The sequence below is a fragment of the Orussus abietinus genome, unplaced genomic scaffold (genome assembly GCF_000612105.2).
Source record: "Orussus abietinus isolate OABI.00-Male unplaced genomic scaffold, Oabi_2.0 scaffold68, whole genome shotgun sequence".
NCBI classification, from domain to species: domain Eukaryota; kingdom Metazoa; phylum Arthropoda; class Insecta; order Hymenoptera; family Orussidae; genus Orussus; species Orussus abietinus.
In genome coordinates this window covers 262,058-289,123 of record NW_019394236.1, presented here as the reverse complement: position 1 = coordinate 289,123, position 27,066 = coordinate 262,058, and the positions used below count along the sequence as shown (strand labels likewise).

The window sequence follows — 27,066 nt, the reverse complement described above, 5'->3', positions numbered from 1 at the left end:
TGGTCAACGCTAATAAACATCCTTTATTTCAACAATCGGACAATAATGGCAGGGAGACTCTCAGGTGGACCCGTTATGCGAAGCGGTAATAATTCAAGTTATACAGTCGGTCGTTCCCTATAAAAAGGCGAGTAGCCGCGCAACTATGGACGACGTCGGTGTGTTAGTGAAAAAATAAGTGATTACAGTTAACAACCTCACAGTGATCTCTATACAACTCTATTATCTCGTGTGCGTTAACAGCACTATAACGATCGTCGTAACAACAGACCGCGACGTCTGAACGATTCATAATATTTCTTTAACATTTGTATAACAATCGACACGTATTATGCACTGTACGCTCCGCTTGTTAAGATGCTATTAAACGCGACTAATCCGAGTTTATGCGCACTCTTCGAGTGTATTTAAATGCGACTTCCGGTCCATAGTAGACTAAATCGCGAACTACCTATGAACATTCATTCGGTGTCTCGCAAAGGAAAATAGTCGACCCACGTCGGCTAGAATACCCGCCAGCGATTTGCGATGCAGAATTTGAGCAAGCATTGTCCTCGCCTCGGGAAAGGTGCTTCCTTTGTCGTCGCGACTCGCGTTAAAATACAATTGCAGTTAAAAGCACCCTAAACGGAGCTCTCCTCGCCAGCCAAGTTGCAGGTAACACGTATCGCGGTATCAATGAAAATATCGGCTCTCTGGATCTTTGGGTTGTCTCCCCATTTAAAGCTTCCACGTATAGCTTAATCTACGGCTAAGGACAGCCCTAGTTAATTTAATTTATTTATAATCAATCTATCCCAGCTACTTGGTCGGAGCGGTTTTCGTTTTACGGGATTCTTAATCCCCTCCCGTGCTTTATCTATCCTCTCGGCTTTGGATTATAAATTATAGATTATAAATTATAAAAATAAAAATATGACGCAGCGCAATCGAGATCTCCCGCGCAGGACGTGCCGAGGACATCTTCTCGGGCGGCAGGCAGTTCTTCAGGGTCTCGAAAATCGAGGACGGGACCTTTCGACGTCTTTGTCATTCAGAGGATGATCCCGATTAAGGTCGAAAATAATCTGCGTAGCCTGAGGAAGCCGGACAAGGAGGCCACCACGACGAGGAGGATGAAGCAACGGCCCGATGGGCCGCAAACGAGGGATCAGCCGAAAAGGTTCGTCACCAGCGAGTTGAAACCGTTGCTGATCGAGGAGAAGATGCCATTGTTTCCAACGGCGGCAGTGTTCGTTCCGGAACTTGGCCTGAAGTGAAGAGTGTAGTCTCGATGAGGATAAGGTCGCATTGGAAAGTTGCCATTGAACGGTCCTGGTCCGTCTCCGCCGTCTTCTTGTCTCTGTTGCGAACATAACGCCTTTATTAATGCACATTTCAAGATATCCACAGCCAAGATACAGAAAGTTCGCTCAAGAGAACCGCAAAATTTTCGTTAAAAAAAAATTATGTACCCCAGAATTCGTGAATTTCTGACTGTACGCAATTCTCGAGACACACTGACAAAAATCGATGGAAATTTACATACATATTTGCACACAAGGAGGAAGTAAAATGGATAAATTAAAAATTAGAAAATGGAGATATTGACATTGTGTGCTTACCGTGTCGGTGCACTCGAGTTAGATGTAATATTACGTTGTAATTTTCTTTAACTCAACTTAGATGTCTAATGCAATATTACAGTGACAATTTAACTGCAACTTATTGCGGCATCGGAATAACCGATGATTATGTAAATTTACAGGGGCATTTTTATCAGTGCATTGGTTAATTTATACTTTGCATAATCTGCGATAGTTAATACGCGAAGAACATTGAACACATCGAGGCCATGATATGAAACAAGTAAGCTTTGGAAAAAAGAACCCTCTTTAAGCATTCTCAATGTCGGGTAACAATGTTGATGCAGGATGTAATGAGAAGCTGCAAGGTTATCGGTTTTCTTTGCTTCCCACACGATAACAAGGATAGAGATATTCCTTCGGGAATATGTGTGAGAAATGTTAGATTACATGCACTGAGAAAAAGAGAAACGTCATTGAACCAGATTCATATATTTGTTTTAATAGTGCCCAAGAAACATTTTGTTAATTCAAAGAATAATCTGTCTGAATGAAAAGCGAATAAATCGGATGCGGCGTTTCCTCGGAATCGTGGCAACTTATTTAAGGTTAATAATTATTCTTTGAATTAAAAATATATTTCTTCGGTGCTACTCAAAGAGATTTTGTCTCTCAGCGTAGGAATGAATTTTTCCTGGAAATTATGTGCGCTTCTTTTTGGAGTTTTTTTTTGTTTTCGAGTTACGTCCTGAAGAGTGCCAGATTCTCGACCAGGGAGGAACATTTTCGACTGAAACGAGCAAGAAAGAGAGAAAAGTAATGTACGAGGGTTTGGTGATTCGTTTTCTTGTGTTTTCTCCCTCTTTATGAGACGTCGATTGCCATTGCTCATTATCCTCGGTGATTCCTTTTCCCAAATCCGAAGGGAAATTGATTAATCGATCAATTAGCGAAGGGCCGAGTACTTAGAGGAAGCCTCTCTGTAAATTATACCCCCAAGAGGTCTTTAATCTTCATTTACCTACTTACGTGACAATCTATCTACATGTTAGTTCCAGAGGCGGCTGTAATTTCTCGCCGGTCGAGAATCGGCTCTAACGAACCGAAAGAAAGTGCTGAAAATGCACAATCCACGTGAAATCATCTCTCAGAAAATGATGGGGAGCAGTGCGTGATGGCAAAAAGCGGCAATGGAACCTGGATAAAAGAAATTGCAATAAACCCCGATAGTAGAAATTTCCGTAGAATCATCTTTCCTTCCAGATGGCACGCGTGCAAACGGAAGGCCACGCCGATGAATTGTAGATGAGGGAAGAGTAGTATATAAAATCAAAAACTGTCGAAAACAAATCGGCCATTATGAATATTGCACCTCCTAGTTCGCCATAAATATGATAAATATTCAGGAGGAATCGACTAGTCGATGCAGCTCGGCAAAAAGTGACGAAATTTTCGAGGACGCGAGGGATAAACAATTTGGAATCTCAATGAGTACGTTGATGATGCTAACAAGAAAAGAATTGTCGAACAGGCGAAGAGTGTCTCTTCATTCTCGTGAAAGGCATACGTAGCCGACATTCGAGACCAATATTAATCCCGTCACGTAAAACACTGTCCGAAATTAGAGTCTAAAACCGTATATGGGACGTGTGCGACCTAAGAGGGGATCGCTTGTTTGCCAGAGTACGTATACAAGAGACAATACTGTTTAAAACAAAAGGCGTATGCTCGACAGTGGAGCCAATTAGTATGCGAGGAGGTACTTCAATATTAATGCTACCAACTCGGCTTCTCATAACCGTGGCTCGAAACTCGTCCCTTCGGCCTGGAAAGCGACGACATGTTTGCTTTAAACCAACGATCCCGAACTGCAATTTATAATTTTAACATCAGGTGTACAAACAAGTGCAACGACTTCTTTTCACGAATCGGACACGTATTGTGCCGAAGTCTTGCAGTTATCCAATCGAAAACAAAAAAAATGCACGGAGCCATTTATTTAGACATTTTTAAATTTAGCCATTCGTCGTACGAAACTCCAAAATGGAGGGGAAAATGTTTAATTTAAAATAGAACTACAATTGAATGTTAATCGACTGAACTTATTTGTACACTTATCTGATTAGAAATTCTTCAGTGATCATTTCTGACCTGCCAATATCCAAAAAAATAATGGAATATGTCTTAGCGATACTCGCGTCGACTGTCGACGGATCGTTAATAGGAGAGGGCAGATCGATGAATTATTTATGAAATGTCCGGGGACGTAATCGACATGTCAGGAGGAGGAGTGATAAGGAAAACGTCGTTCTACTCAGAAACCAGTTTTCCACTACGCGAATCCTGCGGAACGTCCTCGCAAAGGTCCGCCTCTCGTTCATGCTCTTTTTCGCGTGTAATTTCTCAGGGCTATCAGAAGCGAATGCAATCACGATTTACGAGTCGCGAGTCGTGTGTCAATTCCAGGTGGAACAGGTCGTTTGATATCGGAGATTTACGGCCATAACGCTTTTTTTTACGAGCGGTTTCTCGAGACGCGTTGCGTTAACGATGAAAAGCCCTCGATCGAGAGCAGGTAAGATGAACACTTAACGTGACGCCATTTTGTTTTTCAGAAAAATTGAACAAAACACGAAATACCGCAAAAGTATAAAATTAAAGCGAGCATTGTATTCCAGTAACGTCGAGAAAAAAATGTCATTGAACCAAAGAAATATTGTGTTAATTCAAAGAATAATTCTTTGACCGAAACAAACCCGAATAAATCATCTTAATTACGTGGAAACGTTGCATCGAATTTATTCGAGTTCGAGGGAAATAATTATCCTTTGAATCAACAAAATATTTCATTGGTACTATTCAAAGAAGTATTCCTTTGGTTCAATGGATTTCCTTTTTTTTTTTTTTCAGGGTAGACGCGGGTAAACCGCGGCGTCCTCTCCGGGCGAAATAATTAGCTACTCTCGAATCCCCCAATTGTTCCTATTTTTTACGAGCGATTTTTTTGGAGACGCATTGCATCGACGTAGATAATCGCGAGCAAGTAGGACAAATAATTGAGGGACGGCATTTTGTGTTCCATGAAATTTGGAGAAAACTCGACAGGCCGTAAAATCTGATACTTAGAGCGAGCATTGTTTCCCAATTAGAGGCGGAATACTCGGCAGAGAAGTTCGGCGTCCTCTCGGGGCGGAATAATTCGCTACTCCTGGATCCCCTAATTATTCAGCGAAGAAGAGAGAGAAGACGATTAAAGGAGGAGACCAGGTCGGACGTTCTCCCAACACGGATCATAGGTCACGTCCCCGAAGTAGGACGCCTTGGGCTTTAGTAATTAAAGTCCAGTCCAATTCACACGTTGAGCCTTTGTAATTGAGTCCGAAGTCGGTGGAATTTACGGGAAGATGGCCTCGCCAGAATTGCCACAAAATCGGTATCGATTATTAATATAGGTCGGTCGCCTATAATGGGAGTCGTCGATACTCGGGCACGCCGGTTTTAAAATTCATTTCCTAAGCCTTCCTGACGACCTTTCGGTGCTGGGAAATATTTCTCTAAAATCAACACCCGGCAAGAGTCAACGGTTGCTCCCGTTTCCCGTGGATCAGCCGAGCGCGAGGACCGACTCGTTAGGCTCTGGCCCCTCGAATGTTAATTAACAAATTCTGGCAGTCGGTGGTTAACGAGGAGCGGGAACGGAAGAGATGATTTCCTTTCGCAGCTAAGCTAGCCCAGGCTTTTCCCTCTGCGATGCGTCAAGCTAAGCGACAGCGATTAGCACACGAGCGAGAGACACAGAAAACCGTATCGCGTATTCAGAATCCACGCAGCTCGTTACCGCAATTAAACGGGATCTGCTCATACGAAACCTGATTACTCGGCAGAACTCGCCTGAGTGACTCGAGTCATGCCTTGGAAAAAAAAATCCTCAACATCGCCTGGACGACTATATGAGACTATCCAGGAAATCCGAGCGACTGGCAATGAAGTAAAATTTGGAGTACAAATTTTTGCAATAATTATTTACACCCAAAATCCCAAAAACTCAAAAGGAGTCATTGCAAGGCTTCGTACGAATTATTCACGGGTCCGAAAAAATGACGCGCAATTAGCCTTCATAGTACGAAGCCTCTAATAAATATTTCACACACATGAAATTTCAGAGAACTTTAATGGAGTCATCGTTTACTCTCTGGAATTGGGGTGAAAATTACCTTGGAATTTATTTTCTCGATCGAATTTCGGGGATTTAAATCCCCCAGCTGAGTACTCCAAAAGGTAACTATTAAAGGCGATCGAAAGCTCCCTCGAGCTTTAATTCCCGCCTTCGGGACTGGAATTTGAAGTCCCCTTACAGAAAGTACGGTCCCCTTGTGCCGAATCTACATAAATCCCGGAAACTCGAGGTGCCCTCCCGAGGGTGTCCAGAAAATGGTCTTCGAAGAGAGTTGCCGGCTCCTTGGTCCGGTAATTCAAGGTAATTCGAGGTAATTCAAGGTAATTCGAGGTAATTCGAGGTAACTCGGGTAATGACATGTCCGAGCCAAAGGGATTCCAGAGACGCCACCTTCTGCGAGCAACAAGCAATAAGCGATGAGTAATGAGCAACAAGTAGCGAGTGCGGACACGGCGAGGATTCGGAATACGCGTCGGCCTGTTCCCCAGGGGAGGGCCGTTTATTTATTAAGTAATCTACTTACACTCTTCTTTCCCGGATTAGCCGAATTAGAGGGACTAGTCGTGCGGTTAGTATATTAGGAAGTAGGAAAGACGATGGAGTCGGTGTCGATGGATTCCTGGACCGTGCTTTCGCCAGCTTTCTCCGCAGGCTTTCGAGTATAGGGAGGCGGTACTTCTGTCTTCCCTGTATCCCGTGGGATTGACCAAACACCGGACTTCGGTTTCCAGTTCTGAAACCATCAGCTTTACCGTCAATCCGCACGAGTCAAATTGCCTTCCTGTGGAACTCTCCGAATTCTGTTTCCAATTTCCTTTCCTTTTTAATTATTAATCATTAAAACTTTTCCAATATACAGGGCATCGACGTCAACATTTCGCGCTCTTTTTCTGGTCCACCTGAGTTTGCTAGTAGCGTCCAGAAGGCTGAATATGCGTCCTAAGAGATCAATACCTGGACCAAGGAAAAAAGGTACAGAGTATCGATTGGGCCCAAATCCTTAAATTCGGACATTCGAAAGTCTTGCCTCTGGAATTTTTAATTTAAAAGGGAATATCTGACCGACAAGCGTGACTTCTCCGGGGGAATTAAAATCCGAATTACATGCGTTCGACTCTACGTCTCATTATATATTAAACCCGGGACTGGGGTCAGGAGGGGCTTAAAAAACGTATGTCTCTCGATTGGAGGAGATTTCGCGACTGGTCCCTCCATCCTCCGTGTTTTCTCAGCGATGAAAAGCCTGTTTTCACCGCGGAAAATAGCCGGCAACCCCTCGACTAGTTTTCCCCGGTCCGCCGGCATTTTCTCCTTCCTTTTTTTCTCCCCCCTCGCATTACCGAAGCTCGGAAATAATTCACCGCGTGGCCCGATGTGCATCTATAGACTTACCGTGCAGCTGGCAGGGATATTATACAACCGTTGGTAACGGTACCGGTAACGGTTGTTAAAGATCATTAACCGGTTCGCGATTCGGACATGTAAAACGCGCCTAGAGGTACCCTCTTTAAAATGGTCCATAAACAGCGGCAGGAGGCGCGCGGATGATTCGCGAGATAATTCTCTCTCTAAGGCTCTTTCTGGAAATTCAATGGAAAGATTCCCTGAAAGAAATTATCGAGAATCCCGATGAACCGTTCGAGGTGCCTTAAGGGTCTCTTATCCTATTTTCCGGGGTTTTTCCTCACTAGATTTGCTCTAAGCAACAGCTGATCTTGGGTGACGCCGTGACCGCCATGTCTCGGGTTGTCCGTCATGAAATTATGGGCTTTACCGTCCTCTTCAACGGTAAACTCCTCAACCTCATATCGAACAACCCACTGGAATCGAAGCGTAAAAATCGAAAGTCGGGTCTCACCCTGGTGGCGTGCAATGTCACGTTCAGCAAGGTGGGATGTTGCTCGACAACCATGAACTCGACCTCTCGGGGGGCATATCCATTGGCGTAGACCTGAAACATGCAACGACGGTTCGATGAACAGGAAGAGTACTCGACGTTACGAGCCCCATCGTGGCCATTTCTCATGTTTTCATCCGCGGCAAGCGTTCGGGAATTTATCGAAAAATGATACATCACTAGAGAGCGGAGCGAGAGGATGTCGTGGCCGCGATAGAAATGGATGCTTCACCTCGAGCTTGTAGAGTCCAGGTAGAAGTATCCTCCAGAATTCTCCGTACTTCGTGCTCAGGAAGCTGATGTCACGGTTTTTCACCTTGACGGAGGCCCTCTCGACGGGATTGCCGTTCTCGTCGATCACGAATCCGTGCACGCCTCTGTGCGCCTCGGCCAGGAACTTGATGAGCGACTGTAACGAGGTTGCGTCGAATTTATTCCACCCTTCGTCATTTCATCTCTCTTAAGGGGATGTGAGAGTGGCATCCGAGATATCAATCGTTCATCACACATTTCTCCGAACAGAGTGCACCGAACCATTTAAAATTTTACAACATGAATATGGAAACAAGGAAAGTCTTGACGTCCATGAAATTTCATTTTTTTATCGGCATGTTTTTAAATATCTATAAGGAAACTTTTTTAAAATTGACATTTCGCGAGTATTAGGACCTTCCCTGTCGCCTTCATATCCACGTTGTAAAATTTCATACGATTCTAATTTTTCCAGTTCGGAGAAAAGTTTCATAAACGAGACATCTCATAGGCAACATTTATATTACCTTAAAGGAATAAATTGATCGCGAAGAAAGTACTTTTACTAAGAATCTAAACCAAGCGGAACCGAGAATCCGAATCGAGTGAGATGAAGTTTAAAAAAAAAAAGAAAAGGAACAAAAGAGTGCCTTGCAGAGCTTGAAATCGATGGTAGGAGGAGTGACGTCAAATCCCAGGGAATCAAATCATCGCGGAAGCGCTCTAATTTGGCTTCTCTTCCCCCAGGGCTCCGAAATGGGTGGCTCGAAAGTAAGCCCAAAGGGACGGCGAATATCGCCCTAATAAATAATAAGAGGACTCGACGCCTCACCAGTCGGTTCTCCTCCCAGTAGTAAGGAAGGTCTTCAGCCGGAGGATATTTGCAGCAAGACAGCTCCAGGGTGATTTCCATGCACCCGTTCCAGACGTAATTGAAGTCCTGCATCCCTCCCGTGAGAGGGTACCATTCGGCGCCATTCGTGATTCCATCCTTGAATCCTGGCTGGGACGAAGAGCATGCCTCTCCTCGGTACATGGACCCGTGATTCTGAGAGTACGTCAGGGACAGGTGCCGGAACACGTCGTCGTCAGGGGAGACGCTCGGCGTCGACGAGTAGCTCTGAAACACTGTTGCGCGGGTCAGGATCCTCCTCTCCGGGACTGCCAAAATTGTTAACCGCAATTTCAGCCCAATTGTTACCCACAATCCAGATGCGCAAAGCGGATCGTCTCGTATTCCGCGGGATTTTAGAGAGAATTCATTTAGATTGATCCCCTGATTATTCATTTTCTGGTTTGATTGATAATCCTGAAGATTAGGCGAAGTTCATTCTGATTAATCCGGTGATTATTCATTCTGTTAACAGGAATCATTCATTTGCTCGTCCTGAGTGAAGAGGGAATCAGGTGGAGGTCTGAGAAGGCGACACCGATAACGTATCGTTACAGGGTCCTTTCGATTCTGCTGTAGGAATATAAACAATTTATGTAGAAAGTTCACGTAGAAGATCCAGCTGGAACATTTTCCGTGAGAGAAATTCACGTAGAAAAGTGCAGCTCGGAGGACGTCGACGGCGACGAGGAGATAATCTTCGGGCAACCTAGAGGAGATTGCCGGGATACGAGTTCAAGAAAGACCGGGACAAATCCGAACGTCGATACGGCATCCCGGTATCGGTTCCGCGACCGGATAAGGCCACTTACGTAATGCATAGACAACGTGCAATGGGTCCAGAAAATACCGTCTACTTGCGAAGAACGTGCAATGGTTCCCGCGGGCTCGTAAACTCCGGAAATACCGTGAACTCCCGAAGAATATAGATTCCGAGTAAATTCGCGGATGCAAAAGAGTCCCCCGGGATTTGGCGGCCAAGGTTCGCGAATTCGATGTAACTACAAGGAGCCGTAAAATCATAATTCATAAATAATCCCGTCAAGGGAGAACAAAGAAGAAGAAAAGAAGAACTAAGAGGAATCAAACCGCGGGGTCCAACATTTATCACCTGGACCTCGTCGTCGGGGCGACCGGAATGTAGATTACGGTCAGCCAGGAAGATTCATTAACCTTTAACGTTAACAATCTCCAAGCGGGTCACGAGATATCCCGAGTAATTGGAAAGCTGCAGCTGCAGCTGCAACGGCCTCCTAAAGGCGAACTTGGGACGGCGAGGGAAGTTGACCCGGCCCGGAAAACCGTAACGAGTGTGCAAGTGTTTCGAATGTAATTACCACTAAGGGTAATGAGGGGTCCGCCGTTAATTGGCCTAATCGTCGGCATAATTGCTGCGAGCCTGGCGAGTCGAAGAAGTCATCAAAGAGACTCGACGAGGCTGTGTTCTCCGCGAGGAGCCATCTTCTTCCTCATCTAGGACCTTCGAGGCTGGAATTTTCCCTTCGGCCCCTGGAATATTAAATCTGGACATTTATCTACCGATTCTACCCGGCAACCCCTAATCGCGGGCGTCTACGTCGAGGGGAGATTATTCGTAGACTTTTCGAGTCTACAGGCGAGCACACGACACGAGGTGTCCTTAAGGGGATGCGAAAGCAGCATCCGAGGGATCGATCGTTCATGAAACATTTCTCCGGACTGGGTGCACCGAATCGTTTCAAACTCTACAACGTGAACACGGGGGCAATAAGGAAGGTCCTGACACCCATGAATTTTCAATTTTTCTTCCTTTAACCCTTTCAGCGCTACGGACCCATAAATGCGTCGGACGTTTGGTCCAATATTGCTAGCACGCCCTGATGAAGTTCCCCCATACGTCAAAAGGGCTTGGCGCTGAAAGGGTTAATTTGTATATGGACATTTTAAACATTTGTTATAAAATTGAAATTTCATGGGGATCAGGTTCTTTCTTATAGTCTCTATATTCACTTTGTAGGGTTTGAAACGATTCGGTACATCCAGTTCGAAGAAAAGTCTAATGAACGAGACCTTTGACGACACTTTGACGACACCTTAGTATCCAAAGAAAAAAAGAGAGTCACGTTTTGATTTACTGTACCTGCGCATAATGGGGCCGAACGACAAATCCCTGGTTGCATGAAAATCCACACGAGACGGTCAATTTACTATCAGCATGCAGCCCTGAATTAGATATCAGATCGCAAGAAGCCAAATCGACTCGTCGAGTCTGCCTTTCCATTGCTGGTCGCCAAACGGCCAAAAAATCGGGCCTCAAAGCGTGTGATAACTCCAAGCGCGAGAAATGATAAGAAAAGGTGCATCTAGGCTGAGAAAAGAAACCTCGCCGAACCAAAGAAATAGATCTTCGAACCAAAGCGATATTTCCTTTTAATTAAAAGAAAAATTCTTCGACTCAAGTAAACTCGAATAAATTAGCAGCAAGATTCCTTCGTAATTCCGACAATTTACTCGAGTTCATTAGAGTGAAATAATTATCCTTTAATATCGAAACAATTTCCCCGGTATTACTCAAAGAAATATTTCCATTGGTTAAATGAATTTCCGTTTTTTCAGGGCAAAAGGCGGGCCTGCATGCCGAGATATCACCGATTTTCCCCTCGTCGGGGAAAATAATCATCCGCGAGGAAGCCAGGCCTTATCAGCAGAGGGTCGCCAAAGCCGCGAATTTCCATTCCCGGTTATCGTCCGTTATCGAGGGTCCAGCCTTGAGAGTGTGATCCTTTATTCCTTGCGTGCTCAGGGTGCGTCCTGCCGGAACGGAAGTCCCGACGCGATGCCGTTTGCCTCCATTGTTTCCGGTTTGAAAATCGAGAGCCGCATTCGCCGGATAATGGCCGCGCATTGTCCCTATCGGTACACTTTCCGACGTAATCACCGGGTTCCGGGCCCGGGTGAGTTTAATTGGAAGTGGGGTTTTGCGATTCTTGACGTTAACTTCCTCTCGCGACAGGCAAAAACAATTAGATGCTCGAGTTGATTATCTCCATTCGTTTCCCGATTCGTCGCCGGTGAGTTTTGCGCTCTCAGGAGGGAGGAACAAATCCCGCTGCCGGGTTATATAAGCAGAGGTTAAGAAAGGAAAAAAGAAGCCGAATGGTAATTGCCCCTTCTTTCCGGGGCTCTACTCACGGGAATTCGGTGTATTGTCGAAGGGGTAGCTGGCGACCAGGGCGCCGCCGTGGAGGCTCCCAGAAAGGACGAATTGGATTTTCGAGACCCACTCTTTGACCGCCTCCGTTTCCGGCTGGCTCTTCTTGTTGTTCTGCTTGAAGTAATCCGGGAAATTGCGATTCAGGTCGAAGCCTCGAGCGTTGTACCTGGAATCAAATGGATGCCCGAATTCGCCGGTCATTTGCCAAGGTCGGAAAAGCGCGTCCACGTGTGAGTCTACGCCGTTTCAGTTTTTTTTCCTTTTTCCCGGTTTCAATTAAATCCCTGTTATCCAAGGTCAGGTGTAATGCGTCATGCAACATAAGTGGTTTTCTACGCGTACATTATAACGTATAAGACGTCTCTAGCTTCCTTCGCGAGTGTAAAGTATATTCCCTCTTCTATTTCTAAATAGAAAATAATAAGTCCAATTAGAAATTTGATATTACACGGGGTCAAGTCGAAAGAATTTGAGACACAAGCACTAAACTGATTTCTTAATAGTTTTTACGAGTTTACACGTGCGCTACAAGACGTTTATAACCCAGCGATACGTAGATGCATTTGCGGCAACCGCCATATTGGAAACGTAAAATTCTAAATAATTTTTTACGCAAGCTCAAATTAATTAATTACTTTTTTTTAATATTTACGTATTTGCACGTGTGCTAAAAGACGTATATAGCCTAGCATATGCCGTATATCGTGTACCCTTCATATTCAAACATGGTTTACTGATTTTCTACGGTGAATTACTTGGTCTATGTAATGTATTAAATCAAAAACCTCGAAAAAACGCAAAATTACCCCAGTCTGGGGATAAGGGAATAAATCCGCGCGAGTAAATTCGATTCTCACCTTCCCTGGCCACCTTCGCAGTAGCCTTCCTTGGACACCTCGAAGCCATCGGGATTCATGGACGGAAGAACGTGTATCCTGGTGTTGTCCAATAGCCAGGTGATGTACTGATCGGACCCGTACTTGGTAACCAGCATCTGTCGCGAGCAGAAAATCATGCTCCGAGATCCAAGTAGCTTTATTTCCCATTTTTCCCATTTTTCACCATATTCGATAGGAAGCCACGAGACAAATTCGCCTCTCGCTCGGCAGATTTTGTCTCGCGTCGAGCACTTTGCCTTGCAAATGACGGATTTTCGAAAATCCTCCGATGTGGCGGCCCGAGAGGGAAATAGGAATTTCTTCCGGGGCTTTCCGTCTCTCCCACGTGGTTGTAATGGTTGAAGTGAAATGAAAGGGTCATTTTATATACATAAAGCGTCAAAATATTTATAAAACTGTTCTCCAAACTGGGTGCATCAAATAATTTGAAACTTCAGCGCGTGATTATGGAGGCCCCAAGAAAGAATGCGATGCTCGTGAAATTTCATTTTTCACAAAGAAAAAAATGTAACTTTGGTTCTAGTCTAGGGTAAATACAAAAAAATTGTTTTTTGAAAAATCAAATTTCACGAGCATCGCTTTCTTCCTTAGGGCTTTCCTAATCACGTGCTGAAGTATCAAATGATGTGGTGCACCTATTTTGGACAAAAGTTTCATAAATATTTTCACGTTTTGTGTATACAGAATGACTTTCATATCACCTTAAGGGGATGTGAAAATGCCATCCGAGGGGTCAGTCGTTCATGAAATTCTTCTCCAAACTGAGTGTACTAAATTGTTTCAAACATCACAATGTGAATATAGAGGCTATAAGGAAGGTCCAGGCACTCATGAAATTTCATTATAAAAATTTTAAGAACACCTGTGAACAAATCATTGAAAAATTGGAATTTCATGATTGTCAGGACCTTTCTTAAAGCCTTCAGATTCACGTAATGAAGATTGAAACGATTCGGTACACCCAGGTTGGAGAAAAGTTTCATAAACGAGATCTCTTTGACGGCACTTTCGCATCGCCTTAAAACCTCGAATTATTACGGTCGCCTCGCTTTCCGCCGATTTCCGCAGGAAGAGCCTTCGAGTGACAGCGCGGATTCGCGAACTCCAGAAGATGAACAAGTTCCGGCCCACCCGGGAAACTTTATGTATCTCCAGGTCTGGGTTCTTGCACGCCCTCCAGTCGAGCACGCAAGAAGTTGTTGATTCTACGCGACCCGGATATATCCGTCTGGCCGAGTGCCAAATAGCCTCCGCTATTTACAGTCAATTGAATTAAAAGTTGTCCGGCATAGCGATTGGCGGGGCTCGCATAAACGTTCCATTATATCGCGGAGAGCGAACCCTAACGACGTGGCACATTATCCGGCAACGGGATCGTTCCGCCCCCGATATATATTCGCGTGTACCGTGTCGCCTGAAAACATCCCTTAAACGACCCCGTAAATTCTCCCCTAAATGCGAGTAGGCCACCGAGAGAGTGCGGCGACGTTCCTTCCCTTTGTTCGCCTCCAAGTAGAACAGCAAAAACATGCCGCGCATATCCCGACTGCTTTTTGCGCCTCCTGGATGCACGTTGCATCCGGAGGCTTCGACATCGCCTTAAAGTGACGTTGTAAACAGAATCAATGTAGGAATTGAATATTGAGGCGGCGCGAAAGAGTCCGTCTATATATGCAGACCGAACGTCAAAACATTCACGAAATTTTTCCCCAAGCCAGTTGCACCGAATAATTTTAAACATTGAAACGTGATTATGAAAGCCCTGACGAAGATCTTGGAATTCAAAAGAATTTCATTATTCGACAAGAAATATGTTTGCGAAAGTTGAAATTTCGTTAGTCTCAAGGCTTTTGTTAGAATCATTATAATCACGTGTTAAAGATTCGAATTATTCGGCGCACCCAGGCTGGAGAAGAGTTTTATAAATATTTTCACGTTTTGATATACACGTATATGATATTTTCATAACTCCGGCAATATTATTACAGAGCTCTTGAGCTGCTTCTTGAGATCATGCGCATATAAAATGCATAAATCCCTGCATATATGCACACAAAAAGGCAATAATTCCCAAACAGGAATGACGACTCGATGTCTCCTCGTCGATGTCGCATTTATGATACCAGGTCTTGGTGTAGGTGTAAGAGGAACGACGAGTTCTCGTCGAGCACGCTAATGGCATGAATAACGAGGAAACGTTTCGTCGGGAATCCGTCGCGTGGAGGCGACGAGATAGGACTCGGCATGATTTATCACAAGGTTGGGACAGGCCGAAATTGCGATTGGCAGATTCACATACGTGGATCATATGTAGCATCAGCTCGCGACCGACGGCCTCGTTTCCGTGTATGTTGGCGACATACTTGACGTCAGGTTTGCCGATCATGTGCTCATATGGCGAGGAAGACACCACCATCACCCAGAGATCTCTGCCTGTTCGACAGAAAGATTAAATAAAAATTCAGTAACACGATTATTCAACAACGTCGCATCGAACCAAGCATCCTGGAGACTGCAGTTCCTCTCCATGCATCGCACTAATGATAATCGGTATTCCTTATTTAATGTTAAGTACTACAGCGATAAAAAATAAAAAAGATGTCCCTGAATCAAAGAAATATTTTTTTAAACGAAGGAATAATTATTTCACTTAAATAAAATCGATTAATCTGGATGCAACGTTTCTTCGGAATTGTGACACTTTATATTTCAGCGATACGATATATATTCATTGAATTTAGAAAATAATTCTCTGGTTCGATAATATTTTTTTTTCTTTTTTTTTTTTTCAAAGCGTAATAGACGGTGTAAGAGAGTTGTACCTTTCACGGACTTTCCTATGGAGTAGAGGGCAGTGAGATTCTGAAAGCGCAGGGATGTGGTCCTGAGGAAGCGGCTCATCTCGTCGTAGTTGTGATACTTGAAGTCGATGTTGTAGGGCTCGTCGAATATGGAGAACCGAGTGCCGTAATGTCGGGCCAGGTCCTCGTCCCTGGTGGCATCCTGGGAGACCGCGTGGCCCCAGCATCCGGAGCTCGTCAGGGCGAGGAGAAAGACCAGCGGAATCATTCTGCAACGAGAGATAACATGTTTTCCTTTTTTACACACAGAAGTGCACAGGAATTTATGACTACGGAAAAGTGAGAAGTCCAGGAAGTGTAGACGAACGCCTTCGGGGCTTCTCCGGGGTTTCACGGTTTCACCGTCGTGTGTACATTGTATCGAATGTGTTTATATAGGATATTACGAAAATGGTGGACACGGTTTACACGGCGTCACATCCTTCTCGAAAATGGAGTCGAAAATTCCTGTACCATTTATTTCCGATGAAGCCCAATATACCTGCAATAATTACTAGAAAAATAGCCAACCAAGCACGTCGATCATCCGAATGCGAATCAAAGAGCTCGCCGTATGTTGTCTCATACCCTAAAGTCGCAGACAACGATTGGTTATCATTTGTTTCATTATTACAGGTAAACCATACACGGTAGAAAAAAATAGTACAGGACTTTTCGACTCCATTTTCGACAAGGTTAGTGCCGTATAAACCGTGTCCACCATTTTAGAAATACCCTGCATATGTAGTGCAGATTTCAAAGGCCAAGAACCAACCCACGCCCGTCGCGAGTCGATTTCGGGTCAAATCGCGCGCAGTCGCTTGTTTTATAATTATAATCATATTTTTTAAATTAATTATTACAGGTAATCCTTGGGACAGTAATAGTACAGATCTTTCGGAGTCCATTTTCGACATGGATAGCGTTGTATAAACCATGTCCACCATTGTGGAAACTTGATGTGTACATATAATGCAGATATGCAAGCCGGGCAGTGACCCGGCTAGACGATCAGGAAACTCATCGGAAAAGTGATGAGACGGCGGTAATTTGCACTACATGCGCAGCTTTCAAAGACCAAGGGCCAATCCGCGCCCGGCGAGAGTCGATTCGGGTCAAGCCGCGGATTTGCTCTCGCTCTCGGGCGTCTAACGCGTCGCGACGCACTCCTAGATCGGATGCATCCCAAGAGAAGCTCGAAATGGGTGCTGGAAATTCCAGCCCATCGAAACGAAAATCCAAGAGCCGGACAACCAGAAAGAGGTGCGATGACACGTCGCACGGCGTCTAACGCGTCGCGACGCGATGCATCCCAAGAGAAGCTCGAAATGGGTGCTGGAAATTCCAGCCCATCGAAACGAAAATCCAAGAGCCGGACAACCAGAAAGAGGTGCGATGACACGACGCACGGCATCTAACGCGTCGCGACGCACTCCTAAATCGGATGCATCCCAAGAGGAGCTCGAAATGGGTGCTGGAAATCTAATCCATCGAAATGAAAATCCAAAAGCCGGACAACCAGAAAGAGGTGCGATGACACGACGCACGGCGTCTAACGCGTCGCGACGTACCCCTAGATCGGATGCATCCCAAGAGAAGCTCGAAATGGGTGCTGGAAATTCCAGCCCATCGAAACGAAAATCCAAGAGCCGGACAATCAGAAAGAGGTGCGATGACACGACGCACGGCGTCTAACGCGTCGCGATGCACTCCTAAATCGGATGCATCCCAAGGGGAGCTCGAAATGGGTGCTGGAAATCCCAGCCCATCGAAACGAAAATCCAAGAGCCAGACAATAAGAAAGAGGTGCGATGACACGTCGCACGGCGTCTAACGCGTCGCGACGCACTCCTAGATCGGATGTATCCCAAGAGGAGCTCGAAATGGGTGCTGGAAATCCCAGCCCATCGAAACGAAAATCCAAGAGCCGGACAACCAGAAAGAGGTGCGATGTCACGACGCATCGCGTCTGCATCCTTGATTGCGAAAAAAGAAAAAAATACGTATCTACACGTACTAACTGCGAACGTGCTCCTTACACTGAGAAGAAAAACGGAAAATACATTGAACTGAAGAAGTATTATGCTAATTTGACTCAAACTCAATAATTCCGAAGGAACGTTGCATCCGCTTTATTCGAGTTTATTCGAATCAAATAATTATTCTTCGGATTAAGAAAATATCTCTTTGGTGCTATTCAAAAAAATGTTCTTAGAGTACATTGACATTTTCTTCCCGGGGTGGGCTAACGACACTCGACCGTCATTGTGGATTTCCCTGGTTTAAAATTACACGCGGTTAACTGACAACACTGACCACGGTCGTCTGTTGCAATCGAGGTAGACAATCCCCGGGTAATTCAGAATGTCCTGACCCACGCGAGGTTCGTGATGCAACTTTTTAATTCTCCAAGAGACGCTCTTTGTCGCTGATTTTTCTTTTTCAAGTGAAACTTCTCTAGCAACGGTAGGACAAGGTGGATTCATCTGACGGTCGGCTTTTTCATACGTAATGTAACATGTAAAGAGAAATACTGACTCTACCACCATGAAAAAGAAAAAAAAAAGAAAACAAATTCACTTAACCATGGGAACATTTCTTTGAACAATAGCAAAGAGATATTTTAATTCGAAGAATAATGATTTGCCTCGAATGAACTCAAATAAATTATAGTGGTTTCAAAGAAACTTTGAATCCAATTCGTTTGAGTTCGTTCGAGTGAAATAACCATTCGTTGAATTAACAAAATATTCCATTTGCTCGGTGAATTTTTTTTCTAAGTGCATCCCTTTCATCCAAAACAAGGAAGCTTTGGTTTTACTCACTTTTGCATGCATTTTCTTTTTTAAATGCGGCTAAAGGTAAATCATTCAGCGACAATGGTATATACGCTCCTGGCAATCGCAGCCCATTCTCCGGTACAATAATTTGCCCTCCACCCGAGGACTTTTAAAGCGCAAGGACCGAGCGAGCAATTTGGGTCAAACCGCGAATTGCCGAACTATTCTCGATCGGGAGGAAATTCTCATTTTCGCCGTCTAATGAATGGAATTTTTCAGAGCGACGGTGGAGAAAAATCGGGATCGACGAGAAAGAGTTGATTATCCCTTTCCCGGAGAGTAGCTCGAGCCTCTTCTCTCGTCGTTCTCGTATAAGTCCTTGCCGACCCTCCTAAGAACGTTCAACAACTTTCTCGGTGCTTGTTTCCTCCCAAGGCGTTTCTCCGCGACACAAATCTCGCTTTCTCTCTTCCTTCGTTTCTCGGTCTGGCCGGGCCTCGAGTACACTTTTAAAGTGGAACTTTGAAAAAAGCCTCCCGAAAGAAGCACCAACACCTCCCCGTGTGCACAGCGACCAGGGCGGCTCTCCTCCGAGTCGAGTGGTACACCTTCGGAAAACTGGGCCATTCTGTTTGACTAAAAAGAATTCCACTTCTTCTGCGCTTCCTTTCCTCCTCTTTCTCCTTCCTTGCCGTCGCCATGTCTCTTAACCGTGTGACTTAACGACGTGTATACGCTCCTCGCTTTTCACTACGCACCCCGAAAGACGCCCGATGAAACGGCTTATTTAAATAATAATTTTCAATCAACTTCCGGAAGCCCGATGTACCGCCGCGACGCATCTTCTTGCACCACGATCTTTGGCACAAGCTCTGCCGGACCGGAAACGTAAAAACTGCAGTTAGACCACACACCAAAAACACATACACTAATCACGCATTCAAACGTTCCGTGAAATATTTTATGCAACCGTATATGTATTATTTATGTACATCTACGCACATAAGGCACACACTTGTATCAATATAAGCGCCGGTTACATTAACGATCGACTTAACCCGTGATTAAAATTAATCCCCCGGTGGTTACTTAACGGCAAACTTTAACCGTCGGTTAGACTAATTTCCATCGTCGCAAAACGAATTTCGCTAGTTCGAAATCCGATATACCAACCGGGAGTTTTCGTGTATGCGTGTGAGCGTGCGTGCATCGTGGGTGTCTGCGGTTCACAAAAGTTAATTAACTCCTTATAATTAATAAAGTTCACGCTAATCACGGTTGGTGCAACTCATTCTAAGTGCTTTGCGTGGGGAAATAAATTCAGCGTGCTTGCAATATGCGTCTTTGATGCGCGGCCTGACTTATTTCCATATTTTGATAAGATCGCAATTTTGCAGCAACGTTACGATCGGTTACAATCGAGAGACGTTTCCGACTCTGTGCCTGCACCTGACAATGGACTCGGAAATACAAGAGGTGAAGGTGAACCCGTCTAAATCATCGGCGTCGCCGAGTATTCCGAATAACTGTTCCCGCCCGCACGACTACGGTTATCGAGCCATTTACGATGGCCGATCGCGAGCTGTCCACCTCTTCTATTTCGGGTCTTCATAAGTAATTGGGTCAGTAAGTTTCGGCCCCGCGATTTATATCAACTTTCAGCCCGTTTAATATGCCGCGCCCTTTGCGTCCAAAGCCCGGTTTCGACAGGAAGGGCCGCTTTGAGATTCGATCGAAAGCGGGCCCGATAATCCGCGAGCGAGCAGGCTTTGCCCTAAAACCTGCATCAAGGTGTTACGAAAGGGTCATTCTATATATGTACGTCAAAATATCGATAAAACGGATCTCTAACCTGCGCCCAATCATTTGAAACATTAACACGTGATTACGGAGGTCCTGATGAATGTCTTGAAACTCGCAGAATTTCATTTTTCGAGAAAATAATTGTTTATTTATCCCGGACAAGAGCCCGAAAAATGAAATTTTTACACTTTAAATACACCGAAAACTCGAAGCTCCGTCCTGCAAAATCGTTATCAAAATTCGCCAAGAGCACATCTGTCCTGAAGTTACAACCAACTTGAGAACTCGCGAGTTATCCAAGAGACAAGACATTAAATTAACGAAGCGTGCGATGATTTAACGCCGCTTATTAAATGTTTGGACAATGCCTTTTGCAACGCCTTTTGCACGCGGAACCGCCGAGGAAATAACAAGTTATCGAGCGGAAACGCTAAACGAGCCGTGCCGAAGCTCTTACCTTTATTTGCCAATTAATTCGGTTACTTTTAAAATTACGAAACGAAAGCAAGGGTGACTCGAGAAGATATTACGGAGGCGATTTACCGTCTAGCCATTGCCAAGGCAATAATAAAAAGGTGACTTGAGAAATAACAGAAGGGGGGTGTCGGACGAGCTTCCCATGCCAAAAGCATAATTTCCCCGGAAAATGCACCGCCCGTTTCGTCGAAACACGTACACGCCCGAAACGGAGAAAAACCTCGGTTTTTCTGCTCTCTCTCGACCATTTTTTTTTTTTTTTCTGTAACAGCTGTTTGAAAGTTCGACATTTCCACTCCGCGCTCTGATACACTCCGGCCTGTCGTCCGCGTTAAAAGCGCTGGAAGTTCAAAGTGCCCCATTTACGGAATCATTACAGAGACACATTGAAAACGGTCGCTTTCGTTTGCAAATTACTTCCAGTCGTGTCTTAATGTACAAAAAGATGCGCAACTCGACCAGCTCCCCTTCATTTCGCGAGGGACACCAATATCAACGAAAGTTATCTCGCGATGAGCTTAATCGATTGAACAGCTGTTCGAACAGCTGATCCGCCGAACTTTCGATTTCCTTCCCAAGCTCTTCCATCGCGAACGCACCCACGAGAAATTAATTTGCCGAGCCATCGTCTGGGTTTAATCTACCGTGGAAAATATTGGACCCAGTGGCTCGGCCAAAATTAATTTCCCCTTTACAAAGAGAAGGCACCGACAGTCCGTACAGTTTGGACTTCCCATTTACGTACACTTAACGGATTATCGAAGTTCCAATTGGATCAATCGATGATCGGATTACAAATTTCCTGGTGCGTAAGAAAATGATAACGTATTCAGAGGTCATGCCAGCCTCGTCTTACGAAACGGCTTATCTCCTTCCATTTGGCGACCGCAGATACGTGTACTATTTACAATTTTTAGTTTTCTACTTTTCCACTTTTTTCCTACTTTTTACATTTCCTGCCTCCCTGCGCCCAGCGACGTCTTCCGAGTTCTCCGTATCTTTTTTCCTCCCTCGAAGCACATTCCTCCTTTTAATTTCTTCTGCCTTTCCGCGAACTTCCCCTCGAATCTGAGAGAATTTATAAGCAACCTACATCCGCAGAAAATACGGCCCCGCAACTCGGTAACTTATTCCTGATAGATCCGCGACTGGAACGCAAAACAACATAAAGTCAATAAGATGCAAATATTCCCGCGAAGGTCCGATCCAATTTTCCTTATACCATGGTATCTCCGCGAATGCGACTTATTTCTCCTCGACCTTCTTTAAATATATTTACACTAAATGTCCAGGAATATATGAAAAAAGAAAATAGTGTAATTTTACGTGCATCTCCCGTGGACCGATGCAAACATCCTATCAAGGCGAAAATGGATGGTCAAGTCCTGAGTGGGCGCCCGTCCAGAAATTGAAGTTTCGGACAATTATCGGACCATTCGTCTGTTTGTCGAGAGCTTGTTACCGACGATGAAATCAAAGGCAGCTTCCGAGCACTCCGTAATTATCGATATCCACAATTTCCTTAAAAATCACTATAGTCTTGAGCTTACTTTTGACGATGAATGGTCCTAAATACATGTACATATATACATACATCTTTGCGCTAAATAAGAGTACCTACTCCCTCCTCTAAGAAAGTCATTAAAAGCGGAAGACTTCGCTAAGAAGGCTTAAGAACGCCGATGTAATTCATATACGGCGTGGAAGTTTCTTAAGCCCCGATGGCGAGCGGGAGGTGAATTAAATTTAAATCAATATAAGAGAGCGGTCCTCGCAATCTTTTCCCTCTTCCGGGAGGCAAGATCAGAGGATTGCCGGTGGAATTAAGAATTAACCCTTTCGCTACGACGGGTGACTATAGTCACCGTACGTTTGGTCCAATATTGCCTGCACGGTCGGACGAATTTCGCCCATATGTCGAAAAGGCTCTGTGTTCAAAGGGTTAAGGACGAGCGGTCACCTCATTGAGTACCGTTGCGTTGAAGGGCCGCAGGTTGGCCGACGGAGATCCACGAGCGGGAGGATCGATTCTCCCGAAGTTCCACTTCCTAGGTTAGCTGGGTAACCGATTTCCTGGCTTCCGATTGGTCGACCGAGGGGCACCTCGTCGCTGATTGGTCCGCTCGCGAGTCGAAGGGCGCAGGGGCGACGCGGCCGAGAGCGCGGACCTCGACGAGAGACCTTCTTTCCGTTGGACCCTTCGATCCCAGCCACGCGATTGGCCGACGCGCACTCGGGTTCGCACCGATTCGCGGACTCTCGCTCGTCGTCGCGCGCGAACGTTCGAACCGGCTCGGGGGACGCGCGCTCGGCGACTGAGGACGAGAACAGTCGGCGAACGGAGGACGCGCGAGGACGGACGGGAGGCCAATCGCGGTGTAAAGCGATGCTGCGCGAGGACCAGCTCGCGGTGGAGTAAGCTCGCGAGTCGCGCGTCAACGCGGGAGAGCGCGAGATGCCCTGCTGCGGCGGCAAGGTGCGCGCCGGCGATGCGCACTGCGCGTCCGCCGATGTCCTCCCGACCGACCGTCGACTCGTGCACGACCTTGGCCGCGACCGCCGATCCAACGGTTATTTTTTAAAAATCACCCCGCGCAGGAAAATACCGACGACTAATCCTTTGAACTTACAGTAATATCTAAGTAATATGAAGGAGATTTAATCCTTTAAGGAATTGAAAGATTGATCACCGACGAAGTAAAGTATTAAACCACCTCTAACGACCTGACAGCACGAAGAGGAGAGGAATTTCCTTCGAGTCCATAGACTCGTTTCCTCCTTGATGTACCGACTTCGTTCCTCCTTGAGGTATCGCTTTCCAGTTTCGTTCCTAATTTCATTACGCGTCCCAATTCCCGATCCGCGAAGCCGTTTCCTCGTTTTTTGCTATAATTTCCGATCTCGAATGCCTTTTCTCGGGGATAAGGAAATTCCAGGAGTGTTATTCATGTTATTACAAGGATGTTGTCTTCCAGGGCGCGAGAGGAGTCATCGGTCCGAGAAACTACGTTGAACTGGGTTACGTTAATGTTACTGGTAAATATATCCTAAATAAAAAATGATTTACATTCCGTGGTAAATATTTCATTCCTTCTCCAGCAGGCATCCGAGTTGGTTCAAGTCGAGAGAGTGACGTTAACGGTACTCGTTGAAACTCACTGCTCACTCCAAGCCGGGGTACCATGAATATCATTATCACATTGTGGAGCATTCCAAAGTGTCGCTCGACGCGGCCGAAACTTCGAACCGAATAAATCGGATCTACGTGGTGCTTAATGGATATCGGACGCGATGTCTGGTACGTATAGGTTGTTAATTAAAAAATATAATAGTGGCGGTAAAAACTCACCCGCTGTTTCGGCCGATTCGATTGAGTAATTAAAACAAACGTGTCCAGGACCACATCCGGTACGAATCGATGAGCCCGTCGGTAAGAGTGTTCCCTGGTGGTCGAACTCCGGGGATTCTGAGGAAATCCGACGACGACCGTCACTCGGGAACGAGAGGGGCTCTCGAGGGAACGACTCGGCCGACTATATTGAGGACGGTGTCCCACTTGGTCCCACTACCGGTGACCACGGAACAGAGATTACAGTCCCGAATGGATCGCGTGAATGCCGGTGGAGGTGGAGTCAAGGATGTAAGAATCAGTAGGGACGTCGTTTCGGGGAAGGAAGAAAGAAAGGAAGGAATGCCAGGAAGTGTGTCACTAGCGCGGCCTGAGCGCGTCGTTCCTCCCTCGAACTTCGCCCGAATTAAATGGGATTGATAATAGAACCCGATCGATTCCGCCTTAGATTTTTCAACGCCGTCCTCCGTGCGTTGTTTAGGAGATAAAACCCGCACCGGGAATGCCCGACCTCGGGTTGGATTTAATGCGGTTTGAGGAAACTCGCGTTGGTCGCTTTTGTCGGCGGGACAGCCAAATGGCCTCGTTGGAAGTCGAGCCAAGGATACAAAAAATCGGTAGGGACGTCTTTTCGAGGAAGCAAGAAAGAAGGGAATGCCAGGAAGTATGTCACTGGCGCGGAAGGGAGGGAAAATATCCAACATTGACCGTGGGAGGAGATTTTGAAACCCAGGGTCGCGAAAAGCTTGGAAAATGGGAAACCTTCGGGTGATTTGAAAGTAGCAAAGTATGGAATGGACGATCGCGATTAAAGGAATATTCTATAAATATCGCTTTTGGATTAGTGGTCGGAATTACGGGGTCGAAGGTTGAATACCATTCACAGGGCACAACGCGACCGGAAGCGGCGGAATTCCGGTTTGGTGCGCGGGTTCCGTTCCGGTTTTGACCGCTGAAGAGTATTACGTGTAAAATTGCGATCGACTTCTATTTTTATGGAGAACAACAAAACACGCTCGATAAATCGTAGCGCTATTTACTGCGCTTTCACTGTGGAACTATTTGTACCGCCGACCTATTTTTATGAGGCTCTTGTACGGTGGCAATAACGGTATGTGAAAAATGCTTGAATTATTCCTTTCAAATGCTGGGATAATTCGGGACAATTGGCTACATGAAAACTCTTTGAAATGCTCACTCGGTATAACGATAAATATTTATAAATTGTCGTAGATACAAGAATTGATTTACTATCGATTATAAAATGCTATTGATTTTTCAGAAGGTATTATAATTCATAACCGTAGTAAGGTCCTTCCATAAAAGCTTTATGCATATCGTGGGAATTCCGTCGAAGCCGTCGGCCTATTGGTTCTAAATCTTTGTAGCATTTTGGAAACACTCTTTCCACCGCGGCCATTGCTTCTTCCTGTGATATTTTCCGCACGGCAAGTACGGACAGCATAGCTTTGTTTTTCACGCATTTCTGAAAAGAGATTTATTGAAAGTTTCTATTGTTGCTGATATATGTCGCAAAAAATGAATTTTTGTTCAGTTAAATCGATACTTGTTAATGATTTTATTACCTGGTGTGCTTCCCGAATGTTTATGAATGATGCTTGACCTTCCGTGCAAGCACTGAGGAAACCACAGTGTGCCAAATTCGCAGCTCTGATCTCAGTACAAGCTAGATGATCGATATTTTTAAAATCTAATTTATTCCGGCAGTAATCGAACATGTGGATCATCTCGTGTACCAATACACCTTGTACCATTTCCTTACTACGTGCGACATTTTGGCAAATTACTATCTAAAACAATATCATATTTTGTGACAGAAAGAACAGGTGTATACAAAGGTAAACATAGATTTTTTTATCCCTACCTGATTTAACTCAGGGTCATAGCCACCACTCACTTTCACGCTGCACATTTCACACGAAACGTGTCGAGAGAAGTCAAATTCACTACAATCACAGTAAAATGTTGTCATGCAAAACCTCAGTTATATAAATTTTTAATTACTCAGCAAAAATTCTAAGTCTTACTCTCTTACAGCAGTCCAATTAATAAATTAGGAATAAATTTCCTTACAGTTTATTCACCACTGTACTATTTATACAAAAACGTATTAATTTAACTAACAAGGTTTAATGACGATTCAAATTGATAGACGATGGTAATATATACCATTATAATAAAAATGCTAAAAACATTAATACATACCACCCAGAGCTCTTTAACGCTCCTAACATAAGTTGCACGAGTGGACCTAATAGATTAAAAATCATTAATGAATCTGTAACTGAACGAAGTTGACTTTTCGGTACAACTCCATAAACCCCTAACGTTATGCGATCATAGTAAAGCATGTTTACGTACTATTTTTAATATTATTATACACGTTTCTTTCGCATTTCGTTTTTGCAATTTCCTCGCGTCCTTCATAACCAATTATAGTTTTGAACCAGTTACGCTTATAAGTTCCTCCTCTTCTTTCGGGATACAAATCTCCCCCGTCGAATTCGTCTGCTGGGATGGGCGGTTTAACATTGTTATCACTTGAATTTTCTTTTGACTCATTATCAGCTGTCATCGCACAATCCTAGAGATCACAATTACAAGAATTAATAAAAGCTGCTATTTATTGAACGATGGCCTAAATACTTTTCTTGAACATGTAAAATTACGTGAGAACTGGACTTCCACCCGGAAGATTTGAGGTTAGAGTCCAAAGGAAAACACTGCAGGGATCACATTGGATCACATGTCTCTGAATATACGATTTCACATAGACGAGTAAATCAGTTTGAAGTTATGCTTAAAAAGCAAATGGTGCCATTTAGGGATTCCGTCAATGTTCAAGAAGCATGTTCAAGATTATCGGAAATGCATCCATTTATTGCATAAGATATTAACAGAGATGCTGATATTAAATATTA

General features: G+C 44.8%; 2 protein-coding genes across 5 annotated transcripts; both read right to left on the bottom strand.

The window, feature by feature from the left end:
- Window positions 1-3: 3 nt before the first annotated feature.
- LOC105695537 (carboxypeptidase M) lies at window positions 4-24,143 on the bottom strand. 3 transcript variants are annotated; one of them, XR_001103642.1, is made up of 10 exons: window positions 22,736-23,178; window positions 15,698-15,945; window positions 15,175-15,308; window positions 12,834-12,970; window positions 11,955-12,142; window positions 8,724-9,019; window positions 7,872-8,048; window positions 7,601-7,693; window positions 6,266-6,475; window positions 1,205-1,342 (listed from the first exon to the last, which is right to left on the bottom strand). XR_001103642.1 is itself a non-coding variant. In XM_012417154.2 (9 exons), the coding sequence occupies exons 2-9, from the start codon at window positions 15,942-15,944 to the stop codon at window positions 1,151-1,153; spliced, it is 1,464 nt and encodes a 487-aa protein (XP_012272577.1). In that variant the 5' UTR covers window position 15,945; window positions 24,125-24,143; the 3' UTR covers window positions 4-1,150. The 3 variants fall into 3 exon arrangements, 2 of the variants coding, with proteins under 2 accessions (XP_012272577.1, XP_012272576.1); XM_012417154.2 differs by lacking the exons at window positions 6,266-6,475; window positions 22,736-23,178 and adding an exon at window positions 24,125-24,143 and having other exon boundaries at window positions 4-1,342; XM_012417153.1 differs by lacking the exon at window positions 6,266-6,475 and having other exon boundaries at window positions 4-1,342.
- A 1,175-nt stretch (window positions 24,144-25,318) lies between these two features.
- Window positions 25,319-26,951, bottom strand: LOC105695542 (mitochondrial inner membrane protease ATP23 homolog). Of its 2 annotated transcripts, XM_012417163.2 has the most exons (6): window positions 26,815-26,951; window positions 26,507-26,729; window positions 26,351-26,396; window positions 26,010-26,091; window positions 25,711-25,935; window positions 25,319-25,610 (listed from the first exon to the last, which is right to left on the bottom strand). In XM_012417163.2, exons 2-6 carry the CDS (start codon window positions 26,718-26,720, stop codon window positions 25,413-25,415), a joined length of 765 nt encoding a protein of 254 aa, XP_012272586.1. In that variant the 5' UTR covers window positions 26,721-26,729; window positions 26,815-26,951; the 3' UTR covers window positions 25,319-25,412. The 2 variants fall into 2 exon arrangements, with proteins under 2 accessions (XP_012272586.1, XP_012272587.1); XM_012417164.2 differs by lacking the exon at window positions 26,815-26,951 and having other exon boundaries at window positions 26,507-26,798.
- Window positions 26,952-27,066: the final 115 nt, after the last annotated feature.

Coding starts and splice junctions, on each gene's coding strand:
- LOC105695537 (XM_012417153.1), bottom strand. Junction 12,143..12,833: donor TGCGAAGGTGGCCAGGGAAG/GTGAGAATCGAA, acceptor ATTTGATTCCAG/GTACAACGCTCGAGGCTTCG. Junction 8,049..8,723: donor ACTGGGAGGAGAACCGACTG/GTGAGGCGTCGA, acceptor ACCTCGTTACAG/TCGCTCATCAAGTTCCTGGC.
- LOC105695542 (XM_012417163.2), bottom strand. CDS start 26,720: ATGACAGCTGATAATGAGTCAAAAGAAAATTCAAGTGATAACAATGTT. Junction 26,397..26,506: donor GTATAATAATATTAAAAATA/GTACGTAAACAT, acceptor TTAATCTATTAG/GTCCACTCGTGCAACTTATG. Junction 25,611..25,710: donor ACATTCGGGAAGCACACCAG/GTAATAAAATCA, acceptor ATCTCTTTTCAG/AAATGCGTGAAAAACAAAGC.